The 22498-nt window shown below is 40.5% G+C and overlaps 1 protein-coding gene across 1 annotated transcript; it reads right to left on the reverse strand.

Annotated features, from left to right (window-relative positions):
- Positions 1-16308: 16308 nt before the first annotated feature.
- On the reverse strand, positions 16309-18852 carry LOC124134768 (toll-like receptor 13). The gene has a single exon (XM_046499805.2). It carries the CDS (start codon positions 18850-18852, stop codon positions 16753-16755), a length of 2100 nt encoding a protein of 699 aa, XP_046355761.2. The 3' UTR covers positions 16309-16752.
- Between the last annotated feature and the right edge of the window lie 3646 nt (positions 18853-22498).

Raw genomic sequence — 22498 nt, forward strand, 5'->3', positions numbered from 1 at the left:
GACATTCAATCAATCAAGAAACCGAATCGGACTACCTGTTCCACAACTTGTTATGGACCAATTCTAACCTGGAATCCCTATGGGGTTGATCAGTATTTACAATCCTACTGTGCACAAATAGGGTTAAGTACGGTAGTAAAGACACATACCCACCTCTCAGATGTGTTTTTTTTACCTGTGTAGGGACCACACCAATATCCTCATACGAATAGTGTGTTCAAGCCATACATCACCTATCACAACGTACCGAATGATTGTGGTCTGTACAAGAGGATTTATCAGATCTTGAAAAAACTCAAGATTGAAGTGAGGATCTTTTGCAGTGAGTCCTAATTTATTAATGTTTAAAATGAATCATGGTTATATTCTGAACGCGATATTGTGGCAAGCTGTCATCAAGGGTGCTTAGGGGGTTGTTTTATTCTTACTTTGTTCGCTCCCCATGGAAATTCCAAGCAATAGGTCTTTAGTATTTCATGCTTAGTGTAACCACTGACTGAACTATAGATATGCTGAGTTATACTTGGATGGCGCGGGTCATTGATTATGGTAACAACCCTGTTTTTTTCTTGTCTTGACTCAATTATTTTCAGGCTTCCTTGGTATGAATGTACTACTCATGGCATTATTCTGTCATATGATAAAATTCACTGATGACATATCTCCTTGTCTATCCATCACGTTTCCAAGTGTTGCAGCCATGTAACAGAGGTATTAAGTTGTTGTTTAGACAACTAGCCAATGCCCTGGTCCTTGATTTCATTTTCCATAAGGTTAACGTAAATACCTAAAACAGTATTAGCAGATATGCAAAAACGGAAACAGTCTCATCACGTTTCCGAAACCTACCATCACTTTTGGTACATACTCTTTAAACATTAAGACACCCATCAGTAGTACAGACGATGGGGGTACGGTGACACCCCACTCTGACCAGTTCCAGGCCCTGAAAATCCTTCCATGGGGCATGAAGTTTTATCAATTATGCGATGACGAATATTGGATCGTCATGTTTCAAGATGCCGTCCAATATCGAGGAAACCAATGAGCTAAATTGTTATGAAAATATTCTCTATTATTTATTTTTTTCTCATACGCATACCATTATTTCGAATATATTTATATTCAACATTTCTACTAAGTTCTTAGTTCCTTTCACTAGAACACTAGACTGTATACTCTTCTTCATAATTGTAAAGAAACAATTGTTAACCATACTTGGATGCCTTGACATCCATGATAAGATATATGCCTTGTGGTAATTCTCGCCTTTTGATAATTTTGCCACGGTGTATAAATGCTTCGATACCCTTTTCCAATTCTTCTTTTGTTGGCTTGTAATCATCGTCTGTTGTTACACAATTATGGGAACACTTTTCCAACTGGAAATGTTTCATTGTTTTAAAGGAACATCAATATTAATTAATAATGGATAAAATTTACTATAGCCCGTGAGGATATTTGAAAGGTAAAGGAGCAATACAAAAACTAGCTGCAGCGGCTAAGGTATCTAATGATGTTGATAAGGACTGGTTAAAAAAACAAGCAGTATGGCACATATACCTGCCGGCCCCGTGTGATATATATTGTGGAAAAAGTTTGATGTTTCCATAACTAATGAAGTTCATCAGGTTTCTTCTGCATGAAAAGGTAAGACGCAAAACAAATAAATATGCTTTAACTGTAGTAGATGTAGCTAGTCAGTACAAAGAGGCTAAACCATTAATTGGTTCGGCCCATGATAATTATTGGAGGGATACAGAATTAGGAGGTCAACGTCACCAGATTGTCCCATGAGCCACCGCCGTCTGGGCATAGGACTCTAAGCAAGTTTATAGATTGATACATATATAGTGGACAATTAGAATACATTTATTTTATAATACCAAAAGTTTGTACGAAATAGTGTATGCACAAGGCATGACATGACCAGCCGATTGATAGAATCGGGCCCATTCTACCGCCCGTCTAGGCAAAGTTAGGGTCGAAGTGGTGTGTTAGACTAAGGAACACTATTGCCCGCTCCGACGCCCTCCACCATCAGACTCCCTTCCTCATCCGACTCAGGGTCGCAGCCCAGGGAAACAGGCTTCCCAATTCGATCGCCTCTTACGACCAGCAATGGGGTGCTTGGAACACATTCTACCCTGGGTCCCCACGGGGGGAATGTAGTGTGAAGGGATGTGTCTGTATCAGGTGAAAGGTTTACCTGGTATGCATTTGTTTGGTAGTGGTGCATGTGATGTATTGCCTAGTTTATGTATCAGCAATAAAAGGTGAGTTAAATATGGGGTTAATGAGGTGTTTCTGTTAAAAACATCAGTTTTGATTTATTAATGTTGTATTATTTTTAGTTGAGATTGTTTGATATATAGGGATCTGTTGTGCCCCGGCCAAGTAATTGAGGCTGATTTGTCGTCTACGGAGAAGGATGGATGGGTGGATGCCTGATACCATTAAGAAGGTAGTGAGGGAGGTACCAAGTCTGGTCCCCACAGCTATTTCTGAGGCATTAAATTAGATGGAGTTTAGTTTATTGTTATTAGCAATAGATATGGAGCTTAATACCAGAGCGGCATAGTCAAGCTAAGTGTATAAGTGGATAAGTGTATTGTATATATTTAGAAGTGTTTGTTTGTGGGCTCCACAGTCAGAGCTGCTGATGTCTCTCATGAGATTTAGATCTTTTTGGCAAGAGTTGACCAAATTAGAAATGTGGGTTGATCATTCCCGAATTGTGACGTCAGCAACCGATCCCTAGCGGCCTTCGCCCAACCTTCCAGACCATGACGTCTTTGGCATCACTTCCGGTTCTGATGACGTCACTTCTTATTACACAGTCACTTCCGAGGACCTTGACGTCATTCCCGTGACTTATGGTCATTTGCCGCTAACCTATGTCCTGTCCTACACCTAGTAGACAATATGGTACAAAAGGTTTTATTTAACATGCCTTCCAAGGCTGTCGCTGTGGAAAGCACCTCAACCAGACCCCCCTTTTCCCAGGCAAGGTTGAGGGAGCTCCTAGGTGATGTTCGACTGGGCAGCTAACACCCGACCGAAGCTGTACTGAGATACCCTGTAAATCCGTCCTGTTGTATGTGACTAGGATAAAACATGGTAAACGAATTGTGAGCGCGCCACTGACAACTGAAGATGACTTGTTCTACTGAGACAGCTTTCCATGAAGCAAGGGTGGTAAACTACACCCTGATGTCATGAGCAATGAAATAACCCAACACGGCAGTTGCCAATTCCATATGTCTGTAACTCTCGGAGATTGCAATTTTGAGCCATCCAATGACTTCTCTTTGGTAATGAGAAAACTTGGAGAGCCAGATAAGACAAAAATGCCGATTCGGTGCTTCCTTCAGCGATTGGTGGCAAGTCAATGCTACGCTTGGCAGTGGAGGACATCGTGGACAGCCCGCTCGAGGCAGATAAGGGCATTACGGCCGCAATCACAAGTGGGTTCAACGACAACACTGTCTGTTTGGAGTAAGATGTGAGCAGCTCCTTATAAACCTACTCACTGAAAAAGACTCCTGGCTTTGCCCAATCTCATTAAAATCAGACCTTAGTTCTCGCTACCGCTAAACAAAGATCTGAAGACATCCCATTAGGGGTCACGTCAGAACGACTTTTCATCCGACCAATCAGAGCGTCGCTTACCAGATCATGAAAGTGACAGTCGGAATGTGATTTCTAATCATACAACCTCGAAAACTTTAACACAGGGTATTCCGAACGATAGTTACGGGTTAAACGACTGAATCCATACAATCTAGACCATCTCTTAGCCATTCCGGGATGTTTTTTGGTTCAGGTTTTAAATTTGTAATCGAGAATTTGTCAAAATATGTTGCGAAGCGTAGTCGCCAATTTGAAATTAGTGCCGTAAAGCACGAGAAAGCTGCCTTCTGATTGGTCATTCCGTTCGTCAGTCAAAGTTCGCGCAAGATCGGTCTGGCGTGACTCGTAATGGGATGTCCTCAGATCTTTGTTTAGCGATAGCGAGAACTAAGATCTGATTTTAATGAGCTTGAGCTTTGCCAGAATGTCAGAAACAAGAACAAAATGTAGGAACTCCTCTGGAAACTGTGATTGAACGGAGACTGGCAGCTGAATCCCACAGGTCATCAAACGAGGAGCCTGGTCGTTAATGGCTGTCAGGCCTAATACAATCTGATGAGGCAAGAGGAAATGAAAATCAGTTTACTATGGCCTTCACTATAATAATGACAATACTTCTCAGCTGTATTTGATGATTAGGCATTTAGGCAGTGAGATAACGAAATCTCCTAAATCTTAGACCGCTAAATATATTTCATGTACAGAAGTGAAGTGAAATAGCTGTGACAGCAGGCTACATGATCTAAAGGTTAACACTTGAAAGCAATCATGTGCCAACCTTCACAACTTACATCTACAAATTCAAATTTTGATGTTTGGAAGTCAAACACTTTGTAGCAATAAAATTACGGATCCTGACAGATGTTAACTGACATAAGTCTCATGGACTGCTGTATTCACAAACCCTGGTCATACTGTAAAAGTTGTCACTTTTTCCTTTACCGAAAATTATGTTTTTTCCCTGTCCACTGTGGAGTAGTTACATAGAAATATTCATAACTGCTTAAATTTCTTCCGTTTTGCAGATGCTTGGTTGGAGTTGACATCAGCCGCCTTCTGCCAAAACAACGAAAAACAACAGGTTGAAACAACATTAACAACATCAACAACATCGTCAAACCAACGAAGGACCACAGTTTGCAGGATAACAAGAGGAGGGGCCATGTAGAGCTCACAGTAACACCTCCGGCCTAATTCAACAACCAGTTAATTCCAATGTCACAATGTCAGAAGTAAAACATTGAATTCTAGAACAATAATCATAGCGAACATCACTATGCAATGAACCATTAAACTGCCAACATATCTCAACTGTAACCTGGAGGCTATTTAAACCCATCAATGTACCACTTATAATCAAACTAATTGCCAAACCTTATCCGAAAAAACAAAGGAGTATTACTAAATGCAGGTTCAATATTATTCAAATATAACCCTAATATTATATATCTTTGTGTGAACAAGTGCAAGGAATGATAGTAAACGTGAAATCTCATCTAAGTTTGAACAGTAAGAGTTGAATGGTTGTGTTTAATTCAAACTGAATAAATTGTATTCCTCTATTTGATATTGTTTCCCTATCGATATTGCTCAGCAGGGAATCCCTTTTGGTAGTATTCAGATTATCGCTATTGGTAGCATTCAGCTATTGTTTCACCATTGGTAGCGTTCAGCTAATATTACCCTGTTTGTAGCGTTCAGCTAATATTTCCTGTTGGTAGCGTTCAGCTAATATTTCCCTGTTGGTAGAGTTCAATGAAAATTCCCCTATTGGTAGCGTTCAGCTAATATTCCCGTTGGTAGCGTTCAGCTAATATTCCCCTATTGGTAGCGTTCAGTTAATATTCCCCTGTTGGTAGCGGTTCAGCTAATATAGCTTAATTGGTAACATTCAGCTAATATTCCACTATTGGTAGCGTTCAGCTGATATTCCTCTATTGGTAACATTCAGCTAATATTCCACTATTGGTAGCGTTCAGCTGATATTCCACTATTGGTAGCGTTCAGCTTATATTCCTCTACTGGTAACATTCAGCTAATATTTCCCTATTGGTAGCGTTCAGCTGATATTCCTCTATTGGTAACATTCAGCTAATATTCCACTATTGGTACCGTTCAGCTGATATTCCTCTATTGGTAACATTCAGCTAATATTCCACTATTGGTAGCGTTCAGCTGATATTCCTCTATTGGTAACATTCAGCTAATATTCCTCTACTGGTAACATTCAGCTAATATAGCTTAATTGGTAACATTCAGCTAATATTCCACTATTGGTAGCGTTCAGCTGATATTCCACTATTGGTAGCGTTCAGCTTATATTCCTCTACTGGTAACATTCAGCTAATATTTCCCTATTGGTAGCGTTCAGCTAATATTTCCCTATTGGTAGCGTTCAGCTAATATTCCACTATTGTTAACATTCAGCTAATATTCCACTATTGGTAGCGTTCAGCTGATATTCCTCTATTGGTAACATTCAGCTAATATTTCCCTATTGGTAGCGTTCAGCTGATATTCCTCTACTGGTAACATTCAGCTAATATTTCCCTATTGGTAGCGTTCAGCTAATATTCCTCTATTGGTAACATTCAGCTAATATTTCCCTATTGGTAACATTCAGCTGATATTCCTCTACTGGTAACATTCAGCTAATATTTCCCTATTGGTAGCGTTCAGCTGATATTCCTCTATTGGTAACATTCAGCTAATATTCCACTATTGGTAGCATTCAGCTAATATTCCACTATTGGTAGCGTTCAGCTGATATTCCTCTATTGGTAACATTCAGCTCATATTTCCCTATTAGTAGCGTTCAGCTGATATTCCTCTATTGGTAACATTCAGCTAATACTTCCCTATTGGTAGCGTTCAGCTGATATTCCACTATTGGTAGCGTTCAGCTGATATTCCTCTATTGGTAACATTCAGCTAATATTCCACTGTTGGTAGCGTTCAGCTGATATTCCTCTATTGGTAACATTCAGCTAATATTTTCCCTATTGGTAGCGTTCAGCTAATATTCCTCTATTGGTAACATTCAGCTAATATTCCTCTATTGGTAACATTCAGCTAATATTCCACTGTTGGTAGCGTTCAGCTGATATTCCTCTATTGGTAACATTCAGCTAATATTCCACTATTGGTAGCGTTCAGCTGATATTCCACTATTGGTAGCGTTCAGCTTATATTCCTCTACTGGTAACATTCAGCTAATATTCCACTATTGGTAGCGTTCAGCTGATATTCCTCTATTGGTAACATTCAGCTAATATTCCTCTATTGGTAGCGTTCAGCTGATATTCCTCTATTGGTAACATTCAGCTAATATTCCACTATTGGTAGCGTTCAGCTGATATTCCTCTATTGGTAACATTCAGCTAATATTCCACTATTGGTAGCGTTCAGCTGATATTCCTCTATTGGTAACATTCAGCTAATATTTCCCTATTGGTAGCGTTCAGCTAATATTCCACTATTGGTAACATTCAGCTAATATTCCACTATTGGTAGCGTTCAGCTAATATTCCTCTATTGGTAGCGTTCAGCTAATATTCCTCTATTGGTAACATTCAGCTAATATTCCTCTATTGGTAGCGTTCAGCTAATATTCCCCTACTGTTTGTGTTCAGGTAATGTTCCCCTATTAGTTGTGTTCAGTAAGTAATCCCCTTTAGGAAACGTTCAGCTAATATTCCCCTCACTGGTACATTTCAGATTATATTCCACTAATTGGTAGCGTTCAGCTGTTGTCCTGTTGGTAGCGTTCAACTGACCTCCTGTTGGAAGCGTTCAGCTGTTCTCCTGTTGGTAGCGTTCAGCTGTTCTCCTGTTGGTAGCGTTCAGCTGTTCTCCTGTTGGTAGCGTTCAGCTGTTCTCCTGTTGGTAGCGTTCAGCTGTTCTCCTGTTGGTAGTGTTCAGCTAATGTCCCCCTGTTGCTAGGTAGTGTCTCCTACTGGTAGTGTTCCTAATTTACCATGTTCAACTGTGTTTTCAAACCTAGGCTCCGGACCAAAGCTTTGATAGTGTCAGCCATTTTTGGGTGTCTTGTGTTTGTATGGGTAAAAACCAACTACAGCGATGAAGAAGTGCTCAAATGGATAACGGTGTCAGACAACAAACTTAAGGATCCATTGCTCAATCACCACCAGTTCTCCTACTCACTAAACACAGACATCTGCCAGTCAAGAAAAGCAGACATAGTTGTTATTGTCCACACAGCCGTATATAATTCGCTTCGCAGGATGAAGTCACGTGATACATGGGCAGGCCATTCCATAGTGACTATCTTCATGATAGGGCAAACCATGGACTATTCTATGCAACGACTGTTAGTACAGGAGTCCCGATACCACAATGATATTGTACAGGGTAGTTTTCTAGACTCTTACAGAAATTTGACATATAAGCACATCATGGCATTAGGCTGGGTTAATACCCATTGCCCAGATGCTAAATTAATTGTGAAAAGTAGACGATGATGTGTTGGTGAATTTATTCAATTTAGCCACGTATATTTACAAATATGGATTCCCGAACGACTTTCTGTATTGTCTGTCAAACACTTTTTCCTTTCCGAAAAGAATCCCCGGTGACAAGTGGTTCGTGGGATACAACGATTACCCGTTCATGATGTACCCTGTGTACTGTTCAGGTGCAGCATACCTTATCTCGCCCAATGCAGCTATTAAGTTATTCCAAGCATCAAGTGATATCCGATTTTTTTGGATAGATGATTTATATGTGACTGGATTTCTGGTGTTGAAAGTGGGCCTACGACACAAGCAGATGATCCCCGGCCATGATTTTGTGAACACGTCAACACTGACCAAGGACTCCATGTTTCTGGATGCTCAGCATGTCTGGTATTCTCAGTGGGACTACATCATCAAGTCTGTTCCAAGCACACTCTTTTACAAAGCAGCATATGGAGTTTTAGACGGAACAACACAGGGGACAAAACATCTCCAGTGAGATTTCCACGATGATGATATTGATATTTTCACGTTGGATGTTTCCACTGCCTTAACTGTTGTTTAGTTTCTGTCAGATAGTGGTGAGCCCAAGGCTCATCCACAAAGGCTTTTGTTTGGCCTTAGCACAACAGTAGTATTGCTTGGGCACATTAGTTACGCATAAGTAAATGATATAGGTTCAAACATTCTTTTTCACATTAAACCTCATTTCCCCTCAGCTCACCTCTAATATTTATGCTCGAGACGCAGCAAGCCTGCCGAGAATGGAAGAGAGTGAGTTGGGTTTAATGCCGCTTTTAACAGTATTCCAGTTATATCACGGCATGTGACCTTTATGTGGAAGGAAAGCCCGAAATGGTGCAGGTCTAGACGTTTACCACTTCGGTGAAACCCACGAGCACTGGTATGGTGCTGACAAACCTAATAACATAATCGGGGCGAACCGGGATTCGAACCCACAATCATAGGTTTCTGCCGTGACCAAGGGACGCAACTCTGCACAGCGAATCGCGGGGCCTTAGACGACTGGGCCACCCGTGCTCCCCTAGAATGAAAGAGAGGTTTGTTTGGCATATATTTTTGACTTCATGTCAAACTGTCATATAATCACCGATCTTCCCACCGAATTTATACGTCTTTTGAAAAAAACATTTTATTATTCTATTAATTTCTACCATCAAACTCTGGAATACTATAAAAAAAAATAAAAAACGGAATTTAAAAATTGAAACTTATTTGTAAACAAGTCATTTTTAAAAAAACCTTACAAATTCCACACAAATTGTGTTTTTACGAGGTTTGTCAGCTAGTCTTTGTTGCAGCTAAGACAATTGCTGTTTTGCATGCAAGCAGTCCGACTTAAGATAACCTGTCATGTATTGATGTTGGTCTGATTGCCATTTGCTCAATTACAAGATGTACTTTTATATTTTAACATTCCTGCAAATAGTATTCCAGTAATATCACGGTTTGTCAATTTGATGTGGGAGGAAAACCCGAAGTGATGCAGGTCTCAGACGTTTACCGCTTGGGTGAAACCTGAAAACATAACAAGGTGAACCGATAACAGGTTTCTGATGTGCCTGAAGGATGCAATTTGTGGTGCCTTAGACACGTGCCTCCACCAGAGTGAGTGAGTCTGATTAATGTCAGTCATGCCAGTGAGTGCGAGTGACTGATTGTCATCACAAATTAATTAGCTTCATTTTTAGAAAAGTTACCTAGAAGGGTTGACAGTTTATTCACTTCTTTGCTTTCTTTCTTAAATCATAATGGGGAGTTGGGTAGCTGAGTGGTTAAAGCGTTCGCTCGTCACGCCGAAGACCCTGGTTCGATTCCCGACATGGGTACAATGTGTGTACACTTCACAGTGTACCCTGACTTCACACAGTGTACCTTGATTTCACACAGTGTACTCTGACTTCACAGAGTGTACCCTGACTTCACAAAGTGTACCCTGACTTCACACAGTATACCCTGACTTCACACAGTATACCCTGACTTCACACAGTGTACCCTGACTTCACACAGTGTACCCTGACTTCACTTAATGTACCCTGACTTCACACAGTGTACCCTGACTTAACACAGTGTACCCTGACTTCCCACAGTATACCCTGACTTCACACAGTATACCCTGACTTCAAACAGTATACCCTGACTTCACACAGTATACCCTGACTTCACACAGTGTACCCTGACTTCACACAGTATACCCTGACTTCACACAGTATACCCTGACTTCACACAGTGTACCCTGACTTTACAAAGTGTACCCTGACTTCATATAGTGTACCCTGACTTCACATAGTGTACCCTGACTTCACATAATGTACCCTGACTTCACACAGTGTACCCTGACTTCACACAGTGTACCCTTACTTCACATAGTGTACCCTGACTTCACATAATGTACCCTGACTTCACACAGTGTACCATGACTTAACACAGTGTACCCTGACTTCACACAGTATACCCTGACTTAACACAGTGTACCCTGACTTTATACAGTGTACCCTGACTTCACACAGTGTACCCTGACTTCACACAGTGTAACCTGACTTCACACAGTGTACCCTGACTTTACACAGTGTACCCTGACGTCACATAGTGTACCCTGACTTCATATAGTGTACCCTGACGTCACATAGTGTACCCTGACTTCACACGGTGTACCCTGACGTCACATAGTGTACCCTGACTTCACACAGTGTAACCTGACTTCATATAGTGTTCCTACTACATATGGTGTAACTTGACTTTATTTAATGTAGCCTGATTTCATATTGTGTCTCTGACTTTATGGTATAGCCTGATCATATGTAATGTACCCTTTCTTCACAGGATATACCCTAACTTCACACAGTGTAGCCTGATTTCACACAGTGTACCCTGACTTCACACAGTATAACCTGACTTCACACAGTGTACCCTGACTTCACATAGTGTACCCTGACTTCCCACAGTAAACCCTGACTTCACAAAGTGTACCCTGACTTAACACAGTATACCCTGACTTCACATATTGTACCCTGACTTAACACAGTGTACCCTGACTTCACACAGTGTACCCTGTCTTCATATAGTGTACCCTGACTTCACATAGTGTACCCTGACTTCACATAATGTACCCTGACTTCACACAGTATACCCTGACTTCACATAATGTACCCTGACTTCACATAGTGTACCCTGACTTCACATGGTGTACCCTGACTTCACATAATGTACCCTGACTTCACACAGTGTACCCTGACTTCACATAGTGTACCCTGACTTCACATAGTGTACCCTGACTTCACATAGTGCACCCTGACTTCACATGATGTACCCTGACTTCACACAGTGTAACCTGACTTGAAACAGTATACCCTGACTTCACACAGTGTACCCTGACTTCACACAGTATACCCTGACTTCACACAGTGTACCCTGACTTCACACAGTGTACCCTGACTTCACACAGTATACCCTGACTTCACATAGTGTACCCTGACTTAACGCAGTATACCCTGACTTCACACAGTGTATACTGACTTAACACAGTGTACCCTGACTTCGCATAATGTACCCTGGCTTCACACAGTATACCCTGACTTCACATAATGTACCCTGACTTCACATAGTGTACCCTGACTTCATATAGTGTACCCTGACTTCACATAGTGTACCCTGACTTCACATAGTGTACCCTGACTTCACACAGTATACCCTGACTTCACATAATGTACCCTGACTTCACACAGTGTACCCTGACTTAACACAGTGTACCCTGACTTCACACAGTGTACCCTGACTTCACACAGTGTACCCTGACTTCACACAGTATACCCTGACTTCACATAGTGTACCCTGACTTTATACAGTGTACCCTGACTTCACACAGTGTACCCTGACTTCACACAGTGTAACCTGACTTCACACAGTGTACCCTGACTTTACACAGTGTACCCTGACGTCACATAGTGTACCCTGACTTCATATAGTGTACCCTGACGTCACATAGTGTACCCTGACTTCACACGGTGTACCCTGACGTCACATAGTGTACCCTGACTTCACACAGTGTAACCTGACTTCATATAGTGTTCCTACTACATATGGTGTAACTTGACTTTATTTAATGTAGCCTGATTTCATATTGTGTCTCTGACTTTATGGTATAGCCTGATCATATGTAATGTACCCTTTCTTCACAGGATATACCCTAACTTCACACAGTGTAGCCTGATTTCACACAGTGTACCCTGACTTCACACAGTATAACCTGACTTCACACAGTGTACCCTGACTTCACATAGTGTACCCTGACTTCACATAATGTACCCTGACTTCACACAGTGTACCCTGACTTCACACAGTGTACCCTGACTTAACACAGTATACCCTGACTTCACACAGTATACCCTGACTTCAAACAGTGTACCCTGACTTCACATAGTGTACCCTGACTTCCCACAGTAAACCCTGACTTCACAAAGTGTACCCTGACTTAACACAGTATACCCTGACTTCACATATTGTACCCTGACTTAACACAGTGTACCCTGACTTCACACAGTGTACCCTGTCTTCATATAGTGTACCCTGACTTCACATAGTGTACCCTGACTTCACATAATGTACCCTGACTTCACACAGTATACCCTGACTTCACATAATGTACCCTGACTTCACATAGTGTACCCTGACTTCACATGGTGTACCCTGACTTCACATAATGTACCCTGACTTCACACAGTGTACCCTGACTTCACATAGTGTACCCTGACTTCACATAGTGTACCCTGACTTCACATAGTGCACCCTGACTTCACATGATGTACCCTGACTTCACACAGTGTAACCTGACTTGAAACAGTATACCCTGACTTCACACAGTGTACCCTGACTTCACACAGTATACCCTGACTTCACACAGTGTACCCTGACTTCACACAGTGTACCCTGACTTCACACAGTATACCCTGACTTCACATAGTGTACCCTGACTTAACGCAGTATACCCTGACTTCACACAGTGTATACTGACTTAACACAGTGTACCCTGACTTCGCATAATGTACCCTGGCTTCACACAGTATACCCTGACTTCACATAATGTACCCTGACTTCACATAGTGTACCCTGACTTCATATAGTGTACCCTGACTTCACATAGTGTACCCTGACTTCACATAGTGTACCCTGACTTCACACAGTATACCCTGACTTCACATAATGTACCCTGACTTCACACAGTGTACCCTGACTTAACACAGTGTACCCTGACTTCACACAGTGTACCCTGACTTCACACAGTGTACCCTGACTTCACACAGTATACCCTGACTTCACATAGTGTACCCTGACTTAACGCAGTATACCCTGACTTCACACAGTGTATCCTGACTTAACACAGTGTACCCTGACTTCGCATAATGTACCCTGGCTTCACCCAGTATACCCTGACTTCACATAATGTACCCTGACTTCACATAATGTACCCTGACTTCATATAGTGTACCCTGACTTCACATAGTGTACCCTGACTTCACATAGTGTACCCTGACTTCACACAGTATACCCTGACTTCACATAATGTACCCTGACTTCACACAGTGTACCCTGATTTAACACAGTGTACCCTGACTTCACACAGTATACCCTGACTTCACATAGTGTACCCTGACTTCACATAGTGTACCCTGACTTCACAGTGTATCCTGACTTCACACAGTGTACCCTGACTTGACACAGTGTACCCTGACTTCAAACAATGTACCCTGACTTCACACAGTGTACCCTGACTTCATATAGTGTACCCTGACTTCACAGAGTGTACCCTGACTTCACACAGTATACCCTGACTTCACACAGTGTACCCTGACTTCATACAGTGTACACTGACTTCACACAGTGTACCCTGACTTCACACAGTATAACCTGACTTCACACAGTGTACCCTGACTTTACACAGTGTACCCTGACGTCACATAGTGTACCCTGACTTCACATAGTGTACCTTGACGTCACATAGTGTACCCTGACTTCACACGGTGTACCCTGACTTCACACAGTGTAACCTGACTTCACATAGTGTTCCTACTACATGTGGTGTAACTTGACTTTATATAATGTAGCCTGATTTCATATAGTGTACCCTGACTTGATGGCGTAGCCTGATCATATGTAATGTACCCTTTCTTCACACGATATACCCTAACTTCACACAGTGTAACCTGAGTTCACATACTGTTCCATGACTTTCACACAGTGTAGCATGATTTTGTATACTGTACCCTGTTACGTGTCGAATTCCAAGTTGAAACCATGGGTTAACCCAGAAATCTTCACGCCGAAGAATTCAATGTGAAACCAACAAATAACAAAGAAAATTGATATAATAATAATGTAACTAATATATTTCAAAATTTACAAGGTTTACATATAAATACAAACTACTGTTAAGTAATTACAATTGCTGTACACAATAGAGTGGCAGTAAAAACGTCAGTGGCAGCACAATTGCAACGGCAGTATATAATATAATAGCAGTAGTAACAGCAATAAAGTAAATGATAATAATATTCACCTAGAGCAACAGTGGTCAAGCTTTTAAAATAGGCCCCGGCACAACCGCTGGTCTTGATGTTTTGTTTGTTTGTTGTTTTACGCCGCACTCAGCAATATTCCAGCTACATGACGACGGTCTGTAAATAATCGAGTCTGGACCAGAAAATCTAGTGGCTGACATGAACATCGATCGACGCAGTTGGGATCGATGACATGCATCAACCAAGTCAGCGAGCCTGACCACCCGATCCCGTTAGTCGCTTGTTACGGCAAGTATGGGTTGCTGAAGACCTATTCTATCCCGGTTCTTCATGGGTCTGGTCTTGATGTAATGTGAGATGAGAGAGGCATTCTCTTGCCCACTTACATAGTGTAAATACCTTCGAGAAAGTTCCAAACCATGCTGCATTAGCCTATAGCTGTTCTAGCAGATTCCATATTGCACTTGACTCCAAAATCATCAAAAACTAGTAACATTCACGGCAACTGCTTACATTAAATAGTAATACACTCCTGGCAACTAATTATTGTTAAAACACAATACAGTACACTGCCATTGGGGGTAATATACCAAAGGGTGAAAAGCGTACATGGAAAAACAAATTGGAAACAAAGTCATATTTTAGCACATTTGGGTCCGAAACCTCAGGGCCCATTACCCAATAAAATAAATATTATTCCACATCATAACTACCTCTGTTAATAATATAATGCACGTATGGTCGACAAGACACTTTTGGCAGAAAAAAACGAAAGAAATCGAATAAGTGTATTTCTGTAGGGGTGCCCATTTCATGTTGGCTTACGAAGTAGTTGTGCTAGAAAATACAAATGTCTGTCACATAGACGTTTAAAGTATAATGTGAAAAACAATGTTTGAACCTATATCATTAACTAATGTGTAACTATAATGCAACCTTTCTCAGCTCGCTGACGCTGTCTCCGATGACGTTATGTAAGGTGAGGTGAAATGGGGTTTAACGTCACGTTCAAGATTATTGCACTTTTATAGCGACGTGCATGCACATGTGTGGCTGCCTGTACTAGTCTGATGCCGATTTTATAGTGCTAGCCCACTGATATACCATGCCGCAGTTTTTCATGAATACCCCACTCAGACACAGTATACTGACAGTACACAGCCGACCAGTCCTTGTTTAAGCCTCTTAATGCCGACTTCCAGGCAGGATAACAACAAGTATCATCTTTTAACCTCTTTGGGCATGGCGCGGCCGGGGATCGAACCCCGGACCGTCCGCTCTCCGGGCGGACGCTCTACCACTAAACCACTAAGGCGGACGACTATACGTACGTGTCAACTGAGACATAGTGCATGTTTTAGACACCCTCTATTAGCCCAACTCATCGTCTGAGGCTCTGTCACTGACCAGGCTGAGTGGTGACACAACGTGTTCCACAGACCATCCTTGATTCAATATTCAGTGAGTGAGTATGATTTTACGCCGCTTTTAGCAATATTACAGCAATATCAAGAAGGGGGGGGGGGACCTGAAATGGGCTTCACACACTGTACCCATGTCGGGAATCGAACCCTGGTCTTCGTCGTGACGAGCGAACGCTTTAACCACTAGGCTATCCGACCGCCCGAACTCAGTATTCAGACTATATGAACTTAACATGCTCGGCGCACCTTTCAAACTTTCCAATACCAATTTTTCATTGGGTTCTCAAGACGATTTTTTTCATATAAGAAAGATGTTTGTCTCCCACACCTGCGTAGTTAATATTAATTGATAGTTATATAATAGTTAATATTACATATGTACACACAGTAAGATAAGGAGATGTTTTCAAAGTAATTTTGTTTTCTGCAATATGAAAGATATCTACTGATGTTCACTTAATTGCCAATCAGCCTTTGTCACAACGGTCACGATTGTTTGTTTTAGTAGTAACAGTCAGATAGACAACCTTTTTGTTACGTACAGCGAACAGTCTTTATATCTGACTTGGGTAAGTTGCCAAAGGTGTCCATACAAACTTCTAGAAATGTGAAATCAGTTTTTGAACTGGCAAACAAAATAGGGGCTGCACTTCATTACCTGACAAACTATAGGCATGTGTGAATCTAATTACGAAAGTGTCCTAGCAGTTGTTCCCAGAACATATCTCGAGCAGTTTCATCTTCTTGCGGCGCTGGCCATATTACACACGGATGTTCCTCAAGAATGGCGTTTATGGAGGATGAGAAAAGCCTCCCAGGGATGTCGCTCAAGAGGACCACAACGATCGTATGAGTTCCGCCAACGGCTCGTCTTTGGGCAAGGTTCATTTCAAACTGACACCATTCACTTTGGAGTGTATTGATAGACAGTACAATGAGGATCTTCCTACTCGTCTCCACACTCTCCACAATGTTGTCAACGATTGCACCTCCAACATCGAAGTCTCTCTCATGTATACACAGTTTTAGTGCATTTCTTTCCTCCATGCAGGGAATTAAGTGCTCAATAATCCATGTTGTGTCACTGGGGGAATAGACCACGAATCCGTCATAGGTGCAATTTTGGTCATCCCTCAACTTAGAGATTTCAAGGTGGTTGATGAGGTACAGAAGGTAGCGTAACTTCCAGCGACATTTGTAAATAATAGAGAGTACAGCCACAAGCACCACACCCAAAGAGACGAACCCAAGCAGCATTACATATACAGTCTTCCGGAACAGACAGTACTGTTCAGAGAAAGACAGATCAGATAATTGGGCATATTTGAACTCAGGGGGATATGCACATGTATAAGAAGATGGGTATCCGGGAAATTTGTAATAATCTCTCTGAATCCACTGAACAAACCATTCCATGTCACATGAACAGGAAAATGAATTATTTCTAAGGTTAATATATTTCAGAGTTTTTTGGTTTTGTTCCGGGAATGTATCCTCGTGAATCGTGCTGATAAAGTTGAAAGATACATCAAGATGTGTAAGCTTGCTCAGGTGATATAACATGTTTCTAGGTAGGCTCTGAAGTTTGTTTTTGTTCATGTAAAGTATCTCGAGTTGGAACAAGGCTCCAGGAATAACAGTTGGTACTGCCTTAAGTTGTGTGGACAAAAGACCTAAATACGTCAATGAATGCAAGTCTCTAAACATCTGGTTAAAGAAGGAATCGTTCATGGTATGGAGCTGGTTGTAACCCAAGTCAAGAATCTGTAGACCGTAGCATCCTGCAAACGCGTTTGCATCAATCTCATTTAATATTATGCGGCTGCCTCGCAGATTCAGCGTACGAAGGTTGGTGTTATTAAAAGCATAGCCGTCAATAAAATGTACATTTTCCATGTGATGCATGAATACCTTTTGTAAGTTTGGTAAAAAGGCCAAGGTACCCGAGAAAATATGACGGATGGGGTTTCCGTTCAGGGACACGAGCTCCAGCTTATCTAGACATGCAAAGAACGAGGAATTTATTTTGGAGAGAAGGTTGTGATTGAAAAACAACTTTTTCAAGTTTGGAAAATAAGATCCATTTGCAGAGCAAAAAGTGGGAACATCTTGTATGTTGCAATCATCAAGCGACAGCTCTTCAAGGGCAGGATAATATTTCCACTGCACTGTCTTTATTCTATTATGGCCAACTCGGAGACTCTTCAGGTCATGAAACTTCGTAAGAATATCAAAATTCAATTGTCCCAGGCAGTTATGGCTTATATCCAAGTATTGAAGTGACAAGGTAGGCATATGTTCGAAGAAACCACTTGATATATTGTTTAAATGCATATCCTTCAGATTGAGGCTGGTGACATTGCTGAGGCCAAGGAAACTTTCTGATAAAACCCATATGGGAATTATGTTGCTTCTCAGACATAGATTTTGGAGACAGCGTAGAGTGGAAAACGCCTTAGGGGATATATATCGAATGTTATTGTCAGAAAGATCCAGGTCCTTCAAGTTCAGATGACTTATATTTGAAAACTTTCCTTCAGTAATTGACGGTAAACGATTCCCTGTAAAGGTAATATTGTATATACCTTTCGATAATCGAGGTATATATGTAAGACCTAAATTGTCACACAAAGCAGTACCGTTCTCACATTTGCAGGGGAAACACGGTTCTTGAAGCCTTAGAGATTGGTCACTGATCTCTGGGTGGTCACTTCTGCACACGGTCAGCCTGGCAGACCACAGTACTATGAATGGTAAGGAGACGAAAATAATCCACGTATCCATTTTGCCTGTATAAAAGAATGAATATTTTGTACAAAAAACGTTACTTAGCGTCAGGTCATATATACATACTTTATGCAAATTTTGTGAATGGCGGGTATTACCGGTAGGGCAGGGCATGCTTACCCTTTTCGCGAACACCTGGCGTCATCACTGATTTTAAGTGGTCCATTCATATTATATACTTTACACAACTATTTTGCCCTTTACGCCAAATGGAATCTGTTTCAGCGGATAATCAAGACGGTTATTCTCTTGCATTGACATTTTAGCATTTTTTGTAACTAAAATAAGCAAGTTAAGTTCTAAATAGAAACAAAAAGCAGATTCTATTATTGAATATATACTTTCAACAGGTGTTGTTTTTGTCATTTACAGGCATTATTACATGCGACCCTTTAATAGATGGTATAAACATGATAACTATCATGGACATTGATAACATTTCAGGATCTTATGGCAATTCAAAATGTTGAGGGAGGGTGGCTTTAAGTTGGAGAAAATTGTAATTTTAAGAATTTGAAAACCGTTTCTTGTAACTGGACAATTTTAATTTGTTTGGATATCACCTATTTCAGATAGTGCAATTACCCTACACGTGTATACCATGCCTTCACTGCAAAACATTCACAATCTAATGTCAGGCCAAACGGGAAAATATGGATTGTGAAGTAAATAATAATGTTAAATAGACGTGTCATGGGTTGTTTTGAATAGAGGAACAGCATTATACAATAGTTTATCAGAATACAATTTAACATGTCTACGGTTCCAATGTAAGCCATGCTAATGAGAGGCATGATCTGATTTGAATAAATCAATTATCATTCAATATTTCATCTATAACGCAGCGATATCCCTTGGTTTACGAATCCGCCGACATAAATAAATTAATGTGATTTTTGTTTTTAAAGCATTTGGATTTTTATTCCGCCGACCAGAAATAAATTAAATGGTTTCAAAATCACTAGCGCTATCAATATTTAACAAACTATTTAAAATACTATATTGAAACCTGTTGAAAACCTCTTGCAAACTTCAAAACACAACTAATCAAAAGCAAGTTATGAAATTGGATTGTAATTTTGTATATTCGACCTACCGTCCTTAATATTTAGGCAAACATTCTGTCTTAACAAAGCATATTCATATTGTCTTAGATATATTAAACAGATTACCTCTCCGATCAGTTCTGACGGCAAACAATGTGTATCCAGCATTCCAGTTGAACTGACGCCATGTAGCGTGATAGTTTTCTCAAACCTTCCTTTCGATGCAAGCGGGACATATTTCACTTTCGAAACGGAATTATTCTGACAAAATCCACTTTTGTTGGTATTTACACTTAAAATTAATAAATAGCAGTACTAACCATCATATATTCACTCAAAATGACATCATCACAAGTTCAGTTAAAAAGCCATCATTTGTAATACTCAAAGGTTCTGATGCACTACCAGTTCTGAAGTAGGATTCCCTTTACAACAGAATCTCTTTGAGAACATTTTCAACATTTTCACAATCTCGTTTTTTCTTGGGTAGGGCTCTATCCTGCACTGAACTTTTCAACTGCTTCCGAAACGGAGTTCGTCCGTCAGTCTGTCCGTCCGTCATTCCGTCCGGTTCTCAAAGGGGACAAATTTAAAATCAATTTAAGTCAGAGAAATGAAATTTTCCATACTGGTGTTACTGGTCATAATGTCAAATGAGTTCGAAAATTGATGTCGTAAATTCAATTTTTACAGAGTTATGACCCTTGGTCCGTGATTTTCAACTTCGTGCATAGTATATGTGTGCGCAATGGGAATATGTTTTCTCAGAGACTAGTGAAGCTACATTAATGAAAGTTTGCATGCTTACCTAAGAGATACTTGTCAAGACTGAGTTCGAAAATTGGTCCCGTAAATTAATTGTTCACAGAGTTACAGACTTCAGACAAATGTTATTTGTGCAATGGGGGGGGGGGGGGGGGGCGGCGCAAGTTTTTTAACAGAAACAACTGAAGTTAGCTTATCCAAAGACATATAGCGAGAATACTACACTCGAATTCTCGTTAGATACCACAGAAAGTTCACGGGTTTCGTAACAATGGTATCTAACGAAAATGAGTGTGGTATTTTATCTATTACCCACCTTAAATATATATTTAAGTGTGTAAATACATAACAACTTTCATTCGTTGACAGACCAAATTGAAACCGGTTGCTAAATTTGGTTGTGCATGAATATTGATATATGCCCAATCATGGGCATTGTTGACATGTTTATGGATACGCATTAACAACATGCGCCTGCAGTTGTGTTTGCAAACAAAACAGCACCGACTCAAATTCAAACACTAGAAATCTCTGGAAATGCGATAAGAAAATACATGAAATATCAGATAAAACAGTTTAATAATGTTCAGAAGGATGACACTTGGACACATGGTATAATGTAACTGGACACACAGACATGTAGTACAGGAACTAACCTTGAATTCACAACATAAATGTTCTCATTAGGACTTTCCTTCAGTCAACTTAATGATGCCCTTTCATTATTCTATATATAATGTAATGAGCAAAATCACAATAAAAGTACCTTACTGTCCTGAAAATTTCAAATTCAACACTTCATAGTGCATGATGCAGACTTTTTGTCTTAAAACAAAATGATACTTTTACTTGAGCAAACATTATGTTGGTATAACAGGTTTTGCGCCCATTTCATTGGCTGTGGCATGAATTGCTTCTGATTGGCTACATCACAATGTTATCCTAGATTTGATGTTCAAACATTGTGATGTCACAAAGGTGACGTCAGCACACACGTCATAGGCAAAGTAAGGATTATGAATTAAAGGATATAGTCATGTTAAAAAACATAAACTTCATCTCTGGAAAAGGAAATTACCCTTGTCAATCAGAATAATAGATTATCTTTTGTGAATGTAAATATAATGTGTATTTCCTTATAGTTGTTTTTGTCTGAATCAATTATCAACACACTTGTAAAAGGTAGTCATCGCAGTACGTATGAAATAAGCCTTATCTCTTAAGTGAGTGAGTGAATGAGTGAGTTTGGTTTAACGCTGCTTTTAACAGTATTCCAGTTATATCGCGGCGTGTCAGCTTAATGTGGGAGGAAAGCCTGAAGTGATGCAGGTCTCAGATGTTTACCACTTCGCACAGGTGTGGTGCTGACAAACCTAGAAACATAATCGGGTGAACCGGGATTCAAACCCACAATCATAGGTTTCCAAAGGGACCCAACTCTGCACAGCAAATCTGCAAATCGCAGCACCTCATACTACAACTTGTTATCTAAGATATATCACTGGATCACTCATATTCAAACTTGTTATCTAAGATATATCACTGGATCACTCATACTCTATTTTATTGAAATAGCACTATCAAAAGCATTTCATGCATTAACACAAAAAACATGTGCTTCACATGCCTGACTTAGATATGAACTGTTAGCAGTACAGAAATAAAGTGCTAAAAATTCATATCGCTATTCATATAAACAATCCCTGCACAACCTTGCATATCACTGCATGTAGGAATCACGTGTGTCTGTGTGTCTGTGTGTCTGTGATTCTCCCTGAGTGGCATGCAACTATCATTAGCTGTGGATTCGACCACACAATGACGCTGGCTAT

The sequence above is a fragment of the Haliotis rufescens genome, unplaced genomic scaffold (assembly GCF_023055435.1).
Source record: "Haliotis rufescens isolate VD_foot unplaced genomic scaffold, xgHalRufe1.0.p SCAF_3, whole genome shotgun sequence".
In the NCBI taxonomy this organism is placed as follows: Eukaryota; Metazoa; Mollusca; class Gastropoda; order Lepetellida; family Haliotidae; genus Haliotis; species Haliotis rufescens.